The sequence below is a fragment of the Ips typographus genome, linkage group LG6 (genome assembly GCF_016097725.1).
Source record: "Ips typographus isolate SLU linkage group LG6, UJ_Ityp_2.0, whole genome shotgun sequence".
NCBI lineage: Eukaryota > Metazoa > Arthropoda > Insecta > Coleoptera > Curculionidae > Ips > Ips typographus.
Window position 1 is genome coordinate 3,758,230 of NC_138427.1, and position 19,156 is coordinate 3,777,385.

At 32.9% G+C, this 19,156-nt stretch overlaps 2 protein-coding genes across 7 annotated transcripts; one reads left to right on the forward strand and one right to left on the reverse strand.

The window, feature by feature from the left end:
- The first annotated feature begins 525 nt into the window (after positions 1-525).
- LOC145730281 (glycolipid beta-1,4-mannosyltransferase egh-like) lies at positions 526-6,134 on the forward strand. 3 transcript variants are annotated; one of them, XM_081981408.1, is made up of 7 exons: positions 526-677; positions 2,122-2,418; positions 2,472-2,621; positions 2,676-2,776; positions 4,532-4,640; positions 5,172-5,371; positions 5,429-6,134. In XM_081981408.1, the coding sequence occupies exons 1-7, from the start codon at positions 611-613 to the stop codon at positions 6,002-6,004; spliced, it is 1,500 nt and encodes a 499-aa protein (XP_081837534.1). In that variant the 5' UTR covers positions 526-610; the 3' UTR covers positions 6,005-6,134. The 3 variants fall into 3 exon arrangements, with proteins under 3 accessions (XP_081837534.1, XP_081837536.1, XP_081837535.1); XM_081981410.1 differs by lacking the exon at positions 526-677 and adding an exon at positions 736-873; XM_081981409.1 differs by lacking the exon at positions 526-677 and adding an exon at positions 1,945-2,057.
- Positions 6,135-8,618: 2,484 nt separating this feature from the next.
- LOC145730280 (arylsulfatase B-like) lies at positions 8,619-18,008 on the reverse strand. Of its 4 annotated transcripts, none has more exons than XM_081981406.1 (11): positions 17,849-18,008; positions 15,213-15,326; positions 14,140-14,299; positions 13,972-14,048; positions 11,702-11,848; positions 11,386-11,647; positions 9,956-10,072; positions 9,652-9,887; positions 9,478-9,577; positions 9,025-9,246; positions 8,619-8,966 (listed from the first exon to the last, which is right to left on the reverse strand). In XM_081981406.1, the coding sequence occupies exons 2-11, from the start codon at positions 15,321-15,323 to the stop codon at positions 8,734-8,736; spliced, it is 1,665 nt and encodes a 554-aa protein (XP_081837532.1). In that variant the 5' UTR covers positions 15,324-15,326; positions 17,849-18,008; the 3' UTR covers positions 8,619-8,733. The 4 variants fall into 4 exon arrangements, with proteins under 4 accessions (XP_081837532.1, XP_081837533.1, XP_081837531.1 ...); XM_081981407.1 differs by having other exon boundaries at positions 15,213-15,323; positions 17,849-17,980; XM_081981405.1 differs by lacking the exon at positions 17,849-18,008 and adding an exon at positions 17,715-17,749 and having other exon boundaries at positions 15,213-15,323.
- Positions 18,009-19,156: the final 1,148 nt, after the last annotated feature.

The window sequence follows — 19,156 nt, forward strand, 5'->3', positions numbered from 1 at the left end:
TTCATTTGAACACTCTCAAGTACATCTAAATCTTTACAAGCCGAATTGCTAATGGTAAAGTTAATATAGATAATAATTGCAATGTCAAAGTCTAGTCCTACTGTAAATAATCGTGCCAGCTTCAAGGCTTCAGACACCATAATACAACCTTTCTTTTATTTATATGCTGGAAAATGTTAATACAGATATTGAAAATTTAGTTCAACGGACCCGTACACTACTCTGTAGTATGGGTGTGTAGTACTGTGCAATCACATCCTTATTTACCACTGACCTACTAAGTTAAAGGTTAATTATATTGTTTGATACAAAATATGTAGTGTTTCAGAATTTACAGTTTGTCCTGTAATGCACACATGCGTTTTATTATATTGCTGTATTAACAATCAACAAAATAAAAGCGGAAATGAGTAGCAGTCTAGTTTCTCAGGAAAATCATCATTTAATTAAAAATATGTCATATTTGAGTCAATATTTAATAATAACTATTAGCGGTACGTAGCTTCCTAAAATTCCGCTTAGTTTATCTAAAAGTAAGATAAGATTTTTATGATTCTGCTCATCTACATTCAGACAGTTGCTCCCTATTTTGTGCGTGCTTACAACTAACATGAATAACGAAACGAAAATTATTTGTGAAGATGATAGTAAAGACAAAGATGATACTCGTAATTCAGGTAAATTAGTGTGTTTTCAACTAACTTTAAGTAGTTCGGTTGCATAGTTTTTCATGGGAATAATTAGTTAACATTGGTACAACTTAATTAACTAATGTTAACTTAAATGTTACAATTTCAAAGTGTAAATTCTCGTGTGCCCTCAACACCCCAAAAAATTATTTAATTATTTGATGATCATTACATTTAAAAAGAGGTAGGTGTTTTAAGGTTATCAAGTTATTGATGAGTAAATTAGTTTTGAAAGTTAAAAATAACTTCTATAGAGTAAGTCAATCGTAAAGTATTAAAACATGTACAAATAAGCCTTTTTTAATTTAATTTCTTGACTTGCTGAATGATAAAATTTACTGGTATTTGCTATAGTTTTCTGGTTAATAAACTAACTTTAGACATCTATACACATTTTCTATTTCTTTTTCTTACTTACATCATTTAAAACTAGAAACCCTGTCCTCCATACAGTTTGTGATTTATTAGAATTACTTAATTTTTAGAATTACGATATTGCTAACTCATGTTATTTGTGATTTCTTTAATTTTGTTCTCTGTGGGATCTTCTTTTTCATACACTTGTTTTTATTTTAGAAACCTTTTGTTTTACTACTTTTACTGTTTTTTCGTATATTTTGCTATGGTTGAGCCATTTGCAAAAGAAGTATAAATAACATCCCACTTTTCGCTTGTAAAACTAACTAACTAAGCTAAATTTATCATGTGATTTAAATTATTTTGCAAGCAAACAACAATACCAATAAACTGAATTAAAATATTATCGATGTTCAGAGGTTCTCTAAAATATTCTGTTTAATATTGAGGAGGTTGCAGGTTTAGATTGGGTAGGTAGAGTTATTGAAAGTCTTGAGTGCCATTTCAATACTGCTTTAATCCTACGCATGTAACTAACAACCTTACTAAACTATTAAACAAACCAGTGGCTCAGAAACAATTAAACTCTATGGTTTTGACATGGTTGTTACAGTCATCATTTGTAAACAATATATAAACAGTTTGATGGCTGCTGAACTATAATTATTGCTACCACTGTTAATTAATATAGAACGCTACGTTATTGTTTTGCTTATTAATCAGCCAAAATTTTCTTCTAATGAAGGCTAAGGTATTCTGGTAAATATTAAAAAAAAGTAAAATTAAGAATCTCAATTATCGATATTTCAAAATACTCAAAATATAGGGTAAAATTTCAGCAAAGTAAGAAGCAACACAGTCTGTGCATCCACCTATATGTGAAAATCAGCCTTATCTTCCCTTCTGTAAAACATTATAATCTTATTTACTTAATACCATCTAAAAGCTAAAACCAAATCTGACAGTGCTACATTAACCAGCACACCTGAATTTTTCAGCAATTTGTACACGGTAGTTACCATTCCAGTGACGTGCCTTGTCAATTTGATATACACATTTATATTTTCAATTACAGTTGATGGTTCTAGAAAAGAAGACAACCAAGAAGATATGGACACTCATTTCCTAAAGTACAGCCGTTTGAAGCACCTTCTGCACTGTTTGGCTCTCTTTTCTCTAATATTCCTAATGGAGTACACGGCTTTTGAGAAACACCAAAAAAATCTCCAATCCGGACAAGCCATTGATTCATGGATCGAATACGGAATAGTTGTAACTCTATTTTGTTATAGTTTAAAAATGCTGGTCTTATTAGCTTTACCCCAATCTATATTAAATTTTCTTGGATTAGTTTGCTACAATGCTTTCCCAGGTAAGTCGTTTTGTTTCAAGAAATTGAACTTACTAATTAATAATAATTTGCAGGCAAAGTAATTTTAAAGACATCGCCTCTCATTTCGCCAGTGATCTGTTTCAGAGTGGTCACCAGAGGTGACTATCCGGAGTTAATCAAGCTGAATCTGCAGAGGAATTTAAAAACCTGTTTTGATGCCGGTTTGGAACATTTCTTTATAGGTAGGTCAACATGATAGAACCTGCTTCATTATAAAAGAAAAACATTGATTTTAGAGGTAGTGTCTGATAAAGTTTTGAATCTAAAACCACACAGAAGAGTTCGAGAATTGGTGGTACCAGAGTCCTATAAAACATCATCAGAAGCATTGTATAAGGTATTACTATCAGTATACATACATTTTGTAGATATGAATGAATTGTAGTTATGGTTCATTCTTTTGTCATATATTCTACATTTGTTTGCCTTTTTGGGGTTAGTAATTTAGATATTTTTACTATGAAATGAACTTGGTTTTTGAGGATTTTTGGGAACGTTTTTCAAAGCTAACAGATTAGAACGATTGCCAGTTGTACAAACATAAATTTACAAATGGCTCTTGATAGACCATCTGCACCATAAAAGTTATATAAATATTTTATAGTTATTATCTTCAGTAAACACCTGATGACGTAATATCTTAGATTTTGATGCGTGTGACGGATAATCCTATGTAATAATTACTGTGGTAAGTTGCTACTACAAATAATATCATCGGTTTACACTAATCTAAAGTGTCAATTTACGCAATTTATTTAGGATTACGATAATTGTTTAAGGAGTACTCGACGTTTATTGACGGCATATCAAAGCGGCTTTCGTCAAACCCTTATCAAAATTGTATTTATTGTTTTACTTCTCTTCATTCTTTAAAGTTCTATGAAGCAATTTGAGATAAATAATGTTTTTTAGATTAAATAAGTAATTTTTTGTGTTCAGGCTCGCGCTACTATTTTGTACACAATTACACTCAGTGGATTGTCAGTCAGATTCTTGAAATTTGATAGTTGTAAGCAAGAATTCCTTCAATCGGTTAGATGAATACTGTTAGGAAAGTTTGCCTTTTCTCGAATGTCGTAAATCTAAAGAAGAAGAGTTTAGAATAAGTTTTCCATCAGCTTTCCTTAGGATGTAGGGTAGGTTCTTGCGTTGTGTGCCAATGATTTCTTTTGAATATTTAATTAATCTGTTGTAGCTCTTCCATTTCCTTACATCGAGCTTCCATCTAATTTTTCTTAGCCTCATCAATCTTTCTTTGGATCAGCTGATGTTTTGCTGTGTACTCGTTCTTGTTCTTCGCTTGCTCATTAGGTCTAGTACAGTCATCGTCGTGCTTTTTTACATCGTTGTTAGCTTGTAGGATTTTACCTCCCTCAAGCATTGCTCCTTTTATGGTTTCCCACTGAAGATCAGTAATGGCATTTACTTTGGGTGATACATCAACTAGAATTGCACGAGACTCACGGGAGATGTTTTGCTTAAGAGTGTAGGTGAATCTCTCTTTAACTTCATAATTTTTAAGCAGTTTACTTGTTTTGGTCGGGTTTTTCTAATTTTTTTAGCTTTGGAATTTTTTTTCACTGAATATAGTATGATCCTAAGCAGCATCTGCGGTCTGCGACTGTTTACCAGGATATAGTCAAGCTGGTTTCTAACTATGTTATGTTCTTTATCGGCCTCTGTTTTTGTGGTTTAAACCATGTGTTAGGAACAACAAATTTCGTTTTCACACAGAAATTTACCAATCATTTTGGAAGCCTAAACCATAAGATCCAATCATCTAACCTTGACACTGAAATCTGTCATCCTTCCGGTCATGAAATCCATCAGCCTCAAACATGATATTCTATTCTCTTAAGTGCTTGTAGAATGGTGATAAATTTTATTTTGATACAGGAATTTAAAAATATGTTTGATATATGTCATTAAAGTTATTGTTTTTTTCTTTGTTTTTGTTAAAATGAAACAAAGATAATATGATAATGTAAAGTATACCATAATTTAAAAATAATAAGAATACCCATAAGTAAAATAATTAATTGTTTTGAGTAGGATATAGACAATAATTATACTAATACTAATTTTTCAGTAGTCCAGGGCTCTTCAGTTTTGTCTGGAACCGACAAACAATCTTCTTGCGGATGACGATTGGATTGTTCACTTGGATGAAGAGACTTTACTTACTGTAAACAGTATAAAAGGTATGTATGGCTTTGTCTTAGAATAAATGCATTATGTACTTGTTGTTTAACAAATAGCATATGAGATTGCAAAAGTTACCAAAAAGTAAAAAACCATTTGGAAACTGAATCATATATCACCCAGTTATGGAAATTTCAAAATTAATGGTTTTCTCTCAGAAATCGATAGGCTAGAGAAAGATTCACTACATTTGTCAGTCTGCTAAAGCTGATATGACGTAATTGAACAGCTTGTCACAAGATATCAATCAATTTTTCTGATGTATAATTTTGATATACTACCAGTCATAAAGGGAATCAATTCTATAGCACAGTGATATCAAAATGAACAAAACTACATGACTGAATCAGAAAAGACCATTTTAAATCCATAAAATGTTGGACTAAACACAAATCAAATAAATATTTCCTTCCTCGAATGTCCAAGCATAAAATACTACGCTCATTAGTCAAATTAAAATTTTATCAGCCAGACCCTATTATCTGACAGTAATTTTATGATTTCCAATTAATATTTAAATTACATTTCAGGAATTTTAAATTTTGCAATGGACGGCCAACATCAGCTCGGTCAAGGATTGATTACCTACGCCAACGAAAAAATCGTTAACTGGCTAACTACCTTAGCTGACAATTTTCGTGTGACCGACGATATGGGAAAGTTGCGTTTCCAGCTAAAATTTTTCCACAAACCTTTGTTTAGCTTCAAAGGTTCCTACGTGGTCACTCAGGTAGTTTCAACACACACTTATATCATGTCAAACATTTATTCTATTGTCTGATTTTAGTTCAAAACTGAAAGAACTGTAACGTTTGACAACGGTCCAGAGGGTTCTATAGCAGAAGACTGTTACTTTGCCATCAAAGCATTTAGCATGGGCTATTCATTCGATTTTATTGAAGGTGAAATGTGGGAAAAATCACCTTTTACAATAATAGATTTTATTCAGCAGCGCAAGAGGTGGGTGCAGGGAATTTTACTGATAGTTCACTCAAAAAAGATTCCAATAAAGTACAAAGCTCTCTTAGGCACATCCCTCTACGCTTGGATTGTCTTACCACTTATTTTATTAAATTTTTTGGTTGTACTAATATTTCCAATGGAAACACATCCGTTGTTAGAAGGTATAGTACACTTTGTTGGTGCCATGAATGTGTACATGTTTCTATTTGGAGCCTTGAAATCGTTTAGTTTAAAAAGGCAGGGATTTTTGAAGTATTGGTTTTTCGTTTCATGTTCAGTGGCTGTGATACCTATAAACGTTTGTTTAGAATCTATAGCCGTTGTGTGGGGTGTAATTGGCAAAAAAAATAAATTCTATGTAGTTCGAAAGGTTCTAGATGAACAGACGGAAGTGGTTTAAAACTGTTGTTAAAGTATTATTATATTTCGTTTCTGTATATGTTTTGCCTTGTATTCTAGTACTGCCTATTTAATGTAAACCAATCTTTCTGAATAGTGTTATTTAATTATATGTATGTGTATTATTAAAATTTCTTGATTTTTTATTGAATTTTTTATAATATAAAATATTACAAAGTAAAATGTTTAATAAGTTTGTGTAAATAATTGCCACTTTACAGCAAATAGATTTACGATTTTGTCTAGTGTCATTGTATGTGTTTAAAGAAAATAAAATCAAAGGCGAAAACAACAATGCAAAAGATATTAATCTTTGATGGAGAATATGTAACATATGGTAGAGAAGTCCCTGAGCAAATGACTCAATCACATCTACTTTCATTCCATTACATAAAAAAGGGTGCAGTCAAAAATTTAACTATAAAACCACTTCCTCATCCCACATTCTAGCAAGATCATGCTAAGAGATTTTTTCTTTAACGCCTCGGATATTTTCTGGAATGACAGATCCTAGGCATAATATATTTTGTCATAAAGAATATATATACACTATATGTGTCATATATAAGATCAATCCTAGAATATTGCTCGGTTATTTGGAGTCCTCATTATAATATCAGTATAGCTTAGAGAAAGTCCAAAATAAAATGCTAAGATATATAAAATACAAGGAAACCGGTATATATCAACTTCATATACCTAAAGTAGACATCCTGAAGAGATATAATTTGCACACCTTAGAAAGTCGAAGATCTGTAGCATATTTGGTGTTTTTACACAAACTGATTAATAATAATATTGAAGACCCTAATTTGTTAGCTTTAATAAGTTTTCATGTGCCAAATTACCGAATCAGGAATCCAACAAGCATGTATGTTGATAATGCACGAACTAATTTATAAGTATGTGTAAGTTATATAATCAAGTTAGGGACCAATGTGATATTTTTAGTGTAGATTTGAATCGATTTAGAAAGATGATTCAAGAAATGCTGTAAACTTATTGCTTGTTACTTTGTATATTTGCTATGTACATTAATAATTGTCTTTAACCAACCTACCCTATAATTGGATGTATTTCTGTGGGGTTTGTAATCAAATAAATAAATAAATATGCCCCTTGGCTGGAATGAAATGACTTGGGCTCTACAAGTGTGTTTGCTCCTCTCTTCTCCATTAAATTGTGATGACAGGACGTAAACAGACCTTGGACAACCAAAAACTTGAAAGTTGTATGATTTTGTTAGGCTACTTAAGGCCAATCTATGTATACAAATTTGAACTTTGAAATGAAATGACTGTGTGACCAACTTAATTTTTGTTGACAAAATTTTAAAAATGAACGTTTCCTTTACATAACTAGAATAAAATGTAGTTTCCTAAATTAGAACTATTAGTTAGTAACCTGCCATTATCAAGTTTTCTGTCACGTTCTATCAGCACTTCTCTTGAGAATAAGAATTAGCACTCTGGTTCATCAAACACACTTTCTGATACGTGTTCTTAATCGCAATTTAATTTTGATTACAGGTACTTGAGCTAGTACTTCATAATGTCAACACTTTGCCACTTATCGAAAGCAAACACTGTGTTATAAAATTTTTTTTATAAAAACCATTTGAAAATTAGCTTAGAGCTAATAAGAGCTTAGAAGAGCAAAGTTGAAATCGACAAATACCAAATTTTCGTATACAAATTTTGTTTTCAGAGTTTTTTAGTTTAAATTGCAAAATATCGACGGATTTACAGTGACAACCAGTAAAAAGAAACAATATTTAGTTTTTAGTTTTTTTCCTCCTAAACACAATAGGAGGATATAATAAATAATATTAATATTGCAACTGTACATACTTAAATACGAATGTCAAGAATGTCTGTCAAATTGTTATGTAGTTCTTACAGAAATCGCTTTCATCTTGTTTATTATTACTTCTACTGTTACTTTGTTATTACTGTATTCTGTTTGTTTTTTGGTTGTTCTCGCTTCTTAAAACAATAATTAATAATGTATCAACAATTTATAAAATTAAAAACAGTGAACGTCAAATGACATATGTCAAAAAGTCGGGCAAAATCTAAATCATATGGACATACTGAGTAAATTGGGAATCCATTGGATGCTGAAAATATAGAGTACATAGACATAATACGGATAGCAGTACAATGAACGAAATAATTATAGTTATCCAGTGGATATTCATATAATATCCATGGACATTTTAGGAACAACTGGACAAGTTCTGGACATCCACTGGATATAGCTGTGTTGTTTGTGTTACTTACCACAGCTGTAGTAAAAGTATAGTATTCTACACGCATATAGCTATTATACTTACTCGGTGATTTACGACACTCGCCTTCGGCTCGTGCAAACCATCTTCGTGAGTAATAGCAATCATTACATGCTCATTGAATAATGTACTATTTTAATACGTTTTCAATTAATGTCAATATTATGTGTTTTATTTTTTACTAGTCCGTGCAGCCTAACTTAATAGTAAAACTAAACTATTCCATATTCAAAAGTAGATTAATAATTTTAAGATTAATAAAGATTTTTTTGACAAAAGGGAATAAAATGTTTTTAGGTGTTCGTCAACTATGTGATGCACCAAGTACAAGTTAACCCATATTTATTCATTCTATGTGTCTGACAATATAAAGTTTAATCAGGTCAAGTACCTACTTTAAAATATATTGATTTTAATCCGAACAATCGTTCAAGCATAATTTAAGCTACTTGACAAGTGGAGTCATTGCAATCGAGCCATGGATTCCAAGTATACTTAAAGAGTTTCGGGTCATCTTGCTCAATATCAATTTCGCCCTCAATTTGAGGAACTAGTCCTTTTCTATAGTCCACCAAAGCCTTTTTCATTCGTCTCACGACACTTGGAAAGTATTTGCTCAAGTCATTTTCTTCACACGGATCACTGGGAATGTCGTAAAGGCACACTGCCCCACCTTAAACCAAATGTTCAGAGATTGCAGGATTGGTTACACATTGATGATAAGTGTTTACTTGCAGGATCACATGGATTCTTTTTAGCTGCAGAACATTTAACAGTAGATTTATCTCGTACACTCTCATACTCCCCTTCAGTTAAAGGAGCATAATTGACTTTTCTGACTATTTTCCCAGCCGGACTTTCGTTAACTGCCGAAGTATTGTAAGCTTGTTCTTCAATATCTTCCATAACAATGTTGCCGTAATAGTCGTTGTAGGTTCCATTCTGACTAGTACCTACAAAAATAAAGATTTGTATTAATCTTGATAAATTTCTATTTTATTTACTACTAAATCAAAAGCTTTTTAGGTTGGACAGAGCAAAATAATTAATTGTAAGGCCGGGCTTGATGCCACTTAATTTCTTTACCCCCAATAAATCTGATTTTACGCTGAAAGGGCCTATTAATTGCCCCAATTTAGAAGGGCACTGAAATTAAATCGACTGTCTATTTATATTCAACTTACCGACAATCAATTTCCAGTTGTAGAACCTGAGACCCGCGTTTCTAGTTTTCTCGTCTATGTTAATTAAAATGTCATTCCTCGGAGAAGGTAAATCGTAGACCTATAATAGTTTTAGCAAGACATTTGGAGATTAATAATCTTTGTTTTGAAGTAAAGTTTTTGCTTTAAACTCACAAAACTGGACCAAAGGTCTATACCATCCATTTCAGGATCTAATGCACCAATATCACCGCCAGCTGCAGTGAATAAAGTGGGCAGCCAATCACTCACGTGCATTAAATCAGTAGAAACACGTGACGCTTGAACTATTAAAGGGCTCCAAACAAATGCCACAGATCTAATACCACCTTCAAAAAGTGTGTCTTTCATACCCCTTAATGGAAAGTTACTACCCCAGTTGGGTGACTCTCCTATAAATTTTACATTATTACTCAAAATACAAATCCAATTTTCATTATTTAAATCAAGTCATTTTTACCTATTGTAGGTGCACCGTTATCACTAATGAATGCTACGACAGTGTTTGCAAGCATGTTCTTTTGGTCTAAAGCCTCCATTATTTCTCCCAAACCCTCGTCTATCTTCGAAACCATAGCTAAAATTATAAGTGTAATGAGGAACAAAATGTACAAATCCATTATTGAATATTTAGTTGTAAAAAATGGAAATAACGTTATGCAACTTTGTTTCTACTTTTTTTTACGTTTTTGGACTTATCCGACTAAAATCCAGCCTTGGCGGACTTCACAATCTGTCTTCTTCTTCACGTCCAATCTCTGACTTTGGAGGCTGCTGTTCTGATAAGTTCAGTTGATGTGCATCCGTATATCATTTTCGCAAGTTGCGCAGCCATGATATTCTTCTCTTTCCTAAACTTCTTTTGCCTTGGATTTTACCCTGTATAATCAATTGCAGCATGGTATAACTCTCTCCCCATATAACGTGTCTTTCACAATCTCCAGCTCCTTGCTCACACTCTTCATGACTTCGTTGTTTGTCACGTATTCGGTCCATGGTATTCTTCAGTTGCTGCGTTCAGGATCCAGGCATCCATTCCATAAAGCAAAGTCGAAAAAACATGGCACCTTGGGAGATCCAGCTTCAAATCTCTTGTACACTCTTTTCAGCTTATTAAAGTTTGTTCGTGCCCTTTATATGCTTATTAAAGTTTGTTCGTGCCCTTTGTATTTTGATTTCTTTAGAGTAGTCGTTGGTAGAGCTGGTCATTGTGCCTAAATATCTGTAGTTGTCTACCTGTTCAAGAGTCCTGTTAATTAATAGATTCTCTCTATTGTTCTGATTTTTTGTTATCTTCATAAATTTCGTTTTTTCAAATTTCAGTAAAACTGTTTTGTTCATGAGTCTCTGAAGGTCCTCTAGACTGCCTGCTAATATAACTGTATCGTCCGCATATCTGATGTTGTTAATCGGTGTTCCATTAGCAATCAATCTGTAGGTATTAGATTTATCTCACTCATTCATGTCTTGCTGCCACTCTAGTTTTCACCTTCCTCCCTTTCTTCTCCTCTGTCCTCTTTCTGTTGGTTGCCAATTGAGAATTCTTCATCTAGTGTTTGACATTCTTTCTACACGTTGTTTCTTTTTGATATCCTGTATTTTCTACCTTCTATTCCCATTCATTGCTGTATCGTTTCCTATCCGTTCTCTTCTTGAAACACACATAGATCTCTTTGGTTTACAAACCAACAAGAAATTTGACGTAAACAAGTCTGTATTGTCCCAGATGGTTTGGTTGCACAGTTTCATTAACATTTATAGGTACCTTTAAATCTAAATTTAAACATAAACCAACAATATTATAATCCTATATCTAGTTGTACAGTGCTATATGCACGCATTTCTACGGAAACTAAAGTCAATGGCTATATCAAAAAATTGCCTATTTACCTGCATATGTTCTCCTGTTGGCATCTACGATATGCTTGAATTTATTAATAGTTTCTTGTGGTGCTTCTAGAGGTTTTCCCTTATTGGCAGCGTGTACTCCCAAGTGGGAAAGCATTAAAAACAACGGTTTTGAAGTATCATGATTGGATATAATATTGACGCTGTACTCAGTAAAAAGATCGGTGGCATATTTCCCAGCTTCCTCAAAAATTGGCTGGCCGTCTTTCCGCATATCAAATCCAGTATAGTCGTGATCATTGTACTTAAAATATTATAACTGTATGATATTTTCAGTATAATTTGTTAAAATACATACGGTCCATGTGGATAGATAATCAAAATAACTGGTAAACGAGTTGTAAAAACCATAGTGGTGATCGAATCCTCTGAAAGTTGGAGTTTCGTTCCATCTGCTGTATCCTAGATGCCATTTTCCCACTAGATGCGTTTCATATCCGACATCCTAAAATAGTAAGAACGTTAAATCAAATTTTAGTCTTAATTATTAAAGTTTTGATTGAATGTAGGCGAAAATATGTAAATGCAACGTTTTCAGCACATTCAACAATATATGGAAAATGCCTTGTACGAGAAATTTCATTCGAAGTTTTCCTGCTTGAATTCGAATCCTCTACTTAATTCCGCGTAGAGCTGTCAACTGCATTTAGCTCATTATGCAGGATTTCGACTGGCTGACGTATCGTTTCAGATTGATAAAACCTATTTGCAAACTTTATATTCTTCCTCCAATCCTCTTTAAAATTTTAGTCAGATTTTGCACATGAGTTACATAAAAGTATTATATTTTATTTTAATATGTAACATTTTAACTACATTGGGCAAATTCAAGACAAATAGTTTGTAGAAATCATTCAAGGTTGAAATTAAGAAACACTACGGAGGGTCAGGTTCGAGTTGTTTTGTCTGTCATCGTAGTCACTTTTTCTTTAACCTTCTGTCATATTCCTTGAAATTAACTATACGTTCACATAAACTTGGCCGTTCTTCTGTTAGGTTTGAGTTACGAGCACTCTCTTCTTCACATCATCCTCTTGCTCTTCATAGCTCTGTTCTGCCAGCTGAAGTTCCGTTTTGCTTGAAGTGTTGACTCGATCACTTTATCCTGATCTTCTTGCTAAATTAGCATCTTATGAAGGAGTATTCTGATCATTTTGTTTTACTAGTCCAACTGAAATTTGTGTTGCTCCATAAGATCCAACAGTATATAATCGGTGTGTTTGTCCCTTCAGCTCCAGTTTTGTTTGAGAATTCCGACTGTCTTGCTTTATTCTACTCAGCATTTAGTTAAGTTCTTGCCAAAATATCTCTATTTTCCCTTATGATACACGCTTTACTGCCTAAAACTCCAATGAGCAGGCAAATTAATCATTTATTGTTTGGCATTTGGCGAACCGTAATGCTTGCTCAGTATCGCAGTCTTTGACACCCCTTAACAAAGTACTTCGACTACGTTTTGCTTCCTAATGTCTTGAGAGGAAGCATTGCTTCTTTTTATCAGTTTGTTTCCAATCCTCATGTCTGTGTTCTCTCTCATTGTTGGATTACGTCATCTTAGTCCTAGTAATCGCTCTCGTCTAGAGTCTGCTAAGTCTCTAGCTTTCTTAGAAATCCAAAGTCGTGGCATTGTCTGTTACTGTCTAATTGTTGCCTCCGCTATACCTCAAACTGCTTTTTGTGTATTTGCCAGGAGATCATAAACTGATTGCTTAATATTTGGAAAAGCAATTGGACTAGGAACTATTGTAGACTTGAATGATATTACTAGGTAGTTTATCTACAGTTCTATCTTCTGGAATGTTTCCACGCCTATAATCTGATTTTTTATCTCGCCTTTCACATCACTCTATCAGACATAATCTAGCTTTTGTTGCTGGTCCCTGAGTGAGCCATCAAAAACTTATTAGTCTGTCCTAGATTGAATTATCTCCTTCAACTTGCTATTCTCGACTGCTTGTAAACTTGTAGAATTTGTTTGCTTCAATCTTGCATCTCTTCAAGCTGGTTTCTACTTATTTGATTTGCTTTCATTCCTCCAAACAGTCTAAACTTTGCTTCCATCATCTCCATGAGCTGTTTCACTGCGTCTTTCATTTTTGCACGTTATAATTGAGTACTCACAGGTATGAAAGGGTCTTTTGTAGTTTTATCTGCTCCATCAGCTTCATGCCTTTATTCATTTATCTAAGAAATTAGAGGCATACATAACCCATGGTAAATTGGCAATAGCAATTATGTTATTAAATTCTCCCTTATAACCCAGTTACCTCCTTTTACAACTCCCCAAATTCCTAATAGTGTCCCCTGGCTGCTATTATTAATAGTCAGTCAAAGGGATTGTTTGACTTCGCTTAAACGTGTCAGCTTTTGCCCAAAGTAAATACCTAATTTGACGGATGTCTGTTAGAAACCATTTGAGATTTAGCCGACGATAAACAAACCGTACCACCAAACTCGGTTTAATGTTCTTGTAAAGTGAGTCTCAAGTTATAACTGAATTGACTGGATGAAATATGACTACACGCCCTATAATGTAAATAAACCTTCTTAAAGAGTTATTAGAATTACCTTAAGATATTCACGTAAAAGTTTTTGTTCTGGTAGTGCTTTCTTTTCAGCTGCCTGAATACTCGGCCCTTGCATACCTAAAATGATAAATGTATATCAATAATCATCAGAAAAGATAAAAGTGTCTGGAATTATAGCGCCTAATAGGTCCCATTTAACGACTCTTACCTAATCGCATGGGAAATTTTCCGGTAAGTAGAGCAGCCCTTGTCGGCGTGCTAAAAGATTGGACATAATGACTGTTCAAAATGACGCCATTATAAGCTAAAGCATCGATATTCGGAGTTGGAACCTGATTGCTTCCATGAAACCCTACGTCGTTCCACCCCTAGATGAATATAAAAATATGCAATAGAGCTAGTTGCTGTAATCAAATTAAAGTTAATTGTTCTATATTAATTAGGCATGGATTCTCAGGCACTGAAATCAAAACAAAGCATGCAATCGTCATTAATTTCATTAATATTAACTGTAGACAAAAAAAAGCGACATGCGACGGAAAATCCTATAAAATCCGTGACCATGAGCCACGTGAGGACTTTCAATACACAATGCTAGACGTTTAATGGTTTTTTTTTGTCGGGGGAAACCCTGGAAATTTAAATGTTACAAAAAGTTGTTCCTAGATTTGGAAACGCCATTTGTGCTTTCTAACTCATAGAGTGGAGTACAGATATTGCACAACAACTATCATTTCTGGCATCCAGTTGACTAAATTGGAATGAAGATTTTGTTCTTTGGTTATCAAGCCCTATAGCCTCTCTGAGGAGCTGTAATACGGCGAAACTGGTCAGAGGATTGGGAATGATAAATAAAATATTTGATTTTGGATCTCTTGTAAATGATCATTAAAAATGTGGTGTATTTCGCTCTGTAGATGGTGCCAGTTGTAGAACGAGATGCAAAATGTAAATCCACTCCGAAAGCATTCAATCTGAAGTTAAACTCTAAACTGCTGATTGACATTTAACTCTAACCTAACCAACTGGCCCTAAGCCAGTTTTAGTTAACATCAATCTTCAAACTACTTCTTCAGTTTAGTTTGAACTTGTTTTCTAATTAAAACACTTTTGTAAACACAAGAAACTTGATTTCTTTTGCTAGTCAGCTGCTCAAGCACAATCTTGTTTGACAGTACAATATTATTAATGAACATTTGTTGCCGGATTTCTTTTTTATGAACTGTCTAGTATTAGAACAACTTTTTTTACTTAATCAAAAAAAGCAAGCATTAATCTTACCAAGTCATCAGCAACTATGAAGATTATATGTGGAGCCTGTTGCGCTATTATATTGGGCAAGAAGACGACTAACACAAAAGTTTGAATGGTTGATGGCTTGATGGGAAACATCTTCTGAAACAAAGTAATATGATTGTTACATCTCAGGTTCGTTTTTGCCTACACCAGTTTAATGAGGATTGTGTCTTTTGTATTCACATTATCCCAACAAACATTATTTGAAACGAAAAACCAATTGCATTTAGTTTAAAACTTTTTCTGTCAGTTTCTAAGTTGCATTACATGTAAATTTGTTTTTTCACTAAAACAACTTTTTAATTAATTTAGACTCTTCAATACCAATATTCTAGTCTTTTCATTTTAGAGCACCAGAAACAATTGTGAAAAATCTTAAACGTTACTAGCTAATATCTTATTAAAGAAAGTATGTTCGATTGGATACTTAACAAAAATGACACGATTATTATTTTATATTTATAGGTTTGCAAAGCAAAAACTTTCGATTTCGAAATTTCTATCATCTAACCTTGCAATCAAAGAGTACCAAGCTGTCCCCTTGGGATCACCAATCAAGATGTCCCCCACAAAAATTACAACTTGATTCTCTAGTACCTCTAAAAGTAATATTCCGAATTTGACCACAAAGCTTGTTTGACTAAAATGCTCTCTTCAAATAATCAGAAACCTCCAACAAGCATTGTTAGTCTCTCTACTTGTAGTGGAGGTCAAAAGACAAAATCTCAATCAAAATTTAAATATCACCATCACAACTATATTTTAGCAGTTAATTTGAATACCAATGTTGGCACATGTTTATATCAACACTTCAGCAATTAAAAGCATGTGAAATACGCTTATTGATAATTGAAATTTTTCTAGTTATAGAACTTAACTTTAATTGGTATATGTCTGCGACAGATAGCTGAAGTAGTTGTTTAGTTTGTTTGCATGTTTCTACGTTAATCATATTTTTGTTAAAATATTTAATAAATAACATCTGAGTCTGGAAAATCTAGAGTAAATAAATATAATATAATATAAAATGTTTGCTTTATCGTTCGTTGTCAAGGGTAGTAAGCAATAATAGTAAATTACATAACAAGTGTTGTAAGAAACATTTATAACAATAGTGTCATATTTGAACTGTAAAATTCACTAAATTTGGTTTCAAGTTAACACAAGAAAATCTTTGAAGATGTCTTCAAGAAAGATACCGGAAGAAAAATCAGCATAATTGTACAGAAAACATTGCTCTATGCAGACGATACAATCTCACTTTACGAAGAGCTGTAGTGGAGTGTATGACTTCATATGTTACTCTATAATTTAAATAATAAAATTTTTAATATTAGTTAATCGTATTGTAATTATTTAAGTGAAAGTATAATTGTCCAGAAGTCACAAGACGAAACATTGAAGTTGTGAGGTCCTAGCACAATATTTTCCTCTATTATTCGTATACTTCTTATAAAGGTATTCTTAAAAAAAGAAGACTATAGAACAAGTACTTCTGTATAATGAAGTTATTGAAACCACCTATCATTGTGATTTGCAAACCGACGTTAAAAGGAGATGTATTAGAATTGTACAGGGTGACCGGATTTAGCGTGTTTCGACAGGAAATCCCGTTTTCAACTTCAGTCAGCGTGCGGGAAAGTATCACTTTCTGCACTTGTTAGGAAAATATCTATGGTTTCACCTCGATATTTTAGTTAACAAAAAAGTTGTGAAGAGTTTTCAAAATAAGCGAAATTCGAAAAACGTCCTCTAGCGCCGCAAACTGATAAGATTTTGAAATACGGTTTTTGTCATTAATCTTTTTTCAAAAATCGAGTTCTAGACAAGTATACTTGTTTTTTTCCTTTCTAGCCGGAAAATGGGGTTTTCTTGTCAAAACACACTAAATCCGGATACCCTGTAGATTTACCGAAATATGTTGAGGATTCTAGAGAAGTTTAAGAAAAAGGTAGAAGAAAGTACAGTTCCTCACTGAATTAAAACCTGTTTTTAATTTAGATGGTATTTAAGAAGAGGTAAATACCTATCTTCCACATAAAAAGACCATAGAATGCAATATTGGTAATTTAACCCAAAAATAAGTGGAAAAGAATAATATACTGACTTAGAAACCTGCAAGCTTAGTATCATCCCATTTAACCTTTTTAAAGTAAAATTCTCTAAAAACGATATGTTAAGTAAGGTCATATTACACAACATCTTCTACTTCAGTTAAATGGTTGTTGTGTGTGCTTTTTCTTCTCTGTTAAGATCAGAATTTAACTTAACAATTCACAGATTCACTTTAAACTTTACATATTAACATTAAAAGCATAAATCAAAGACGCTTTAGCGCTTACTACATATTATAGAACGAGATATGTCATACATATACTATGTCTGAATACGACGGAACAGAAATTTAATAATCATCTCCGATGCTTGAGCTGCAATCGCACTGGATGCATATTAATTTCTAACGAATGTATAATCTACTAAACTTACACATTCGAACGATTCAAACTGCATATTCCCGTCTACTAAAAGAAAATTAAACGTCTTTTGAAAGAAGTTTATTACGCACTTTTTGCCACTAAATTGCACATTCTAATTTAAAAACAAATTTCCTAAGTACTCACGTGAAATATCTTCTTAAATATAATTCACAACCAGCTCGTTAAATCTAACTCTTCTTAATTAATGCAAACCGCGCATCGAGCAAAATCTTATATTCAGTTGAACCGACTATACTAAAAGAATTTTTTAAGTGTTAGTTGTTTTATAGTTTTATCAGATCATCAATAATTAGGTAGGTATAAACCCAAGAGTCGAGATTTGCAGCCACGGTCGCCGTTTATTCGAACCATCTGAGTGTGAAGCTCGTTTGCTTTATTTGGATTGAAATGGTCAAGTTCGCTTGAAAATTAACTGTGCAAAGATTAATTCAGGAAGGAATAAATTCAATTTGAATAGGAATACATTGTGAAAACAATACTGTTAACAATAATTAAATCATTAATTAGTATGAATAATCAACATTCGTTTAACATACTTTGGTCAACAAGGAGGGCTTAAAATGTAAGTAGGTATTGATTTCCTGTAAACTAGTTATTCATTAATGAACATGACAGGACACATGTAATTAAGATAATTACTGTAATTTTCCAGAAAATACACCAAAGAGCTTACATTAGTTAAAATTTCTCCCACATTAATTATTCAAATAGAGTTTTCCCAGTAATTCATATTTTATTTATCACCGATGCTTAAAACCTTCATCTATAACTCTCTCCCTCTTCTATCTGGATTAAATCCAAACCATTATTTAAAATGTAAATGTTCTGTCCCACTCCAACTTTTTAATTAAAATGCGAAACGGAGGGCACGTTGCCACTAGCGTTTTGACCATTGTGAAATACTCGACAAACTTTGATTCGTACGTATTAAGTCTCATCTGCTTTTGTGGTTTCAATTTGGGTTTAATTTATTTAGGAATTCCTTTATCAAATTTGAATACATTTTTTTTGTGCATAAGAACTGTATAGTAATTAGGTTAACTTACTAGCAAAGGTAATCAAAACAGATCAGAGTATTATTTTAGTGATGTCTCATTTTTTTGTCTCTTTAAGGAGAAGGCTATATCGGCCTCTTTACTTCCCGTAAATCTGTAATTTTTTGATATTTGGTTTTTAGTTGATTTTTTTTATTTACAAGCGTCATCTTTTGGTTGCTATACCTACTTGCCAGTCCGAAGACAGGCTCAAAAGGGATATTTGGTTTTATGTTTTGTCAAAGTATTTGCTATTTTATTGATAAAATATGTAGTATGATAAAAGTCTATTTTTGCTTGCGTAGTGTCTTCTGGATGCACTGCACTGACTGCAGAAATTAAATTAAGAGAAATCTTTTACTCTTCAGCCTCAGAGCGTATAAAAACGCCTCTATTA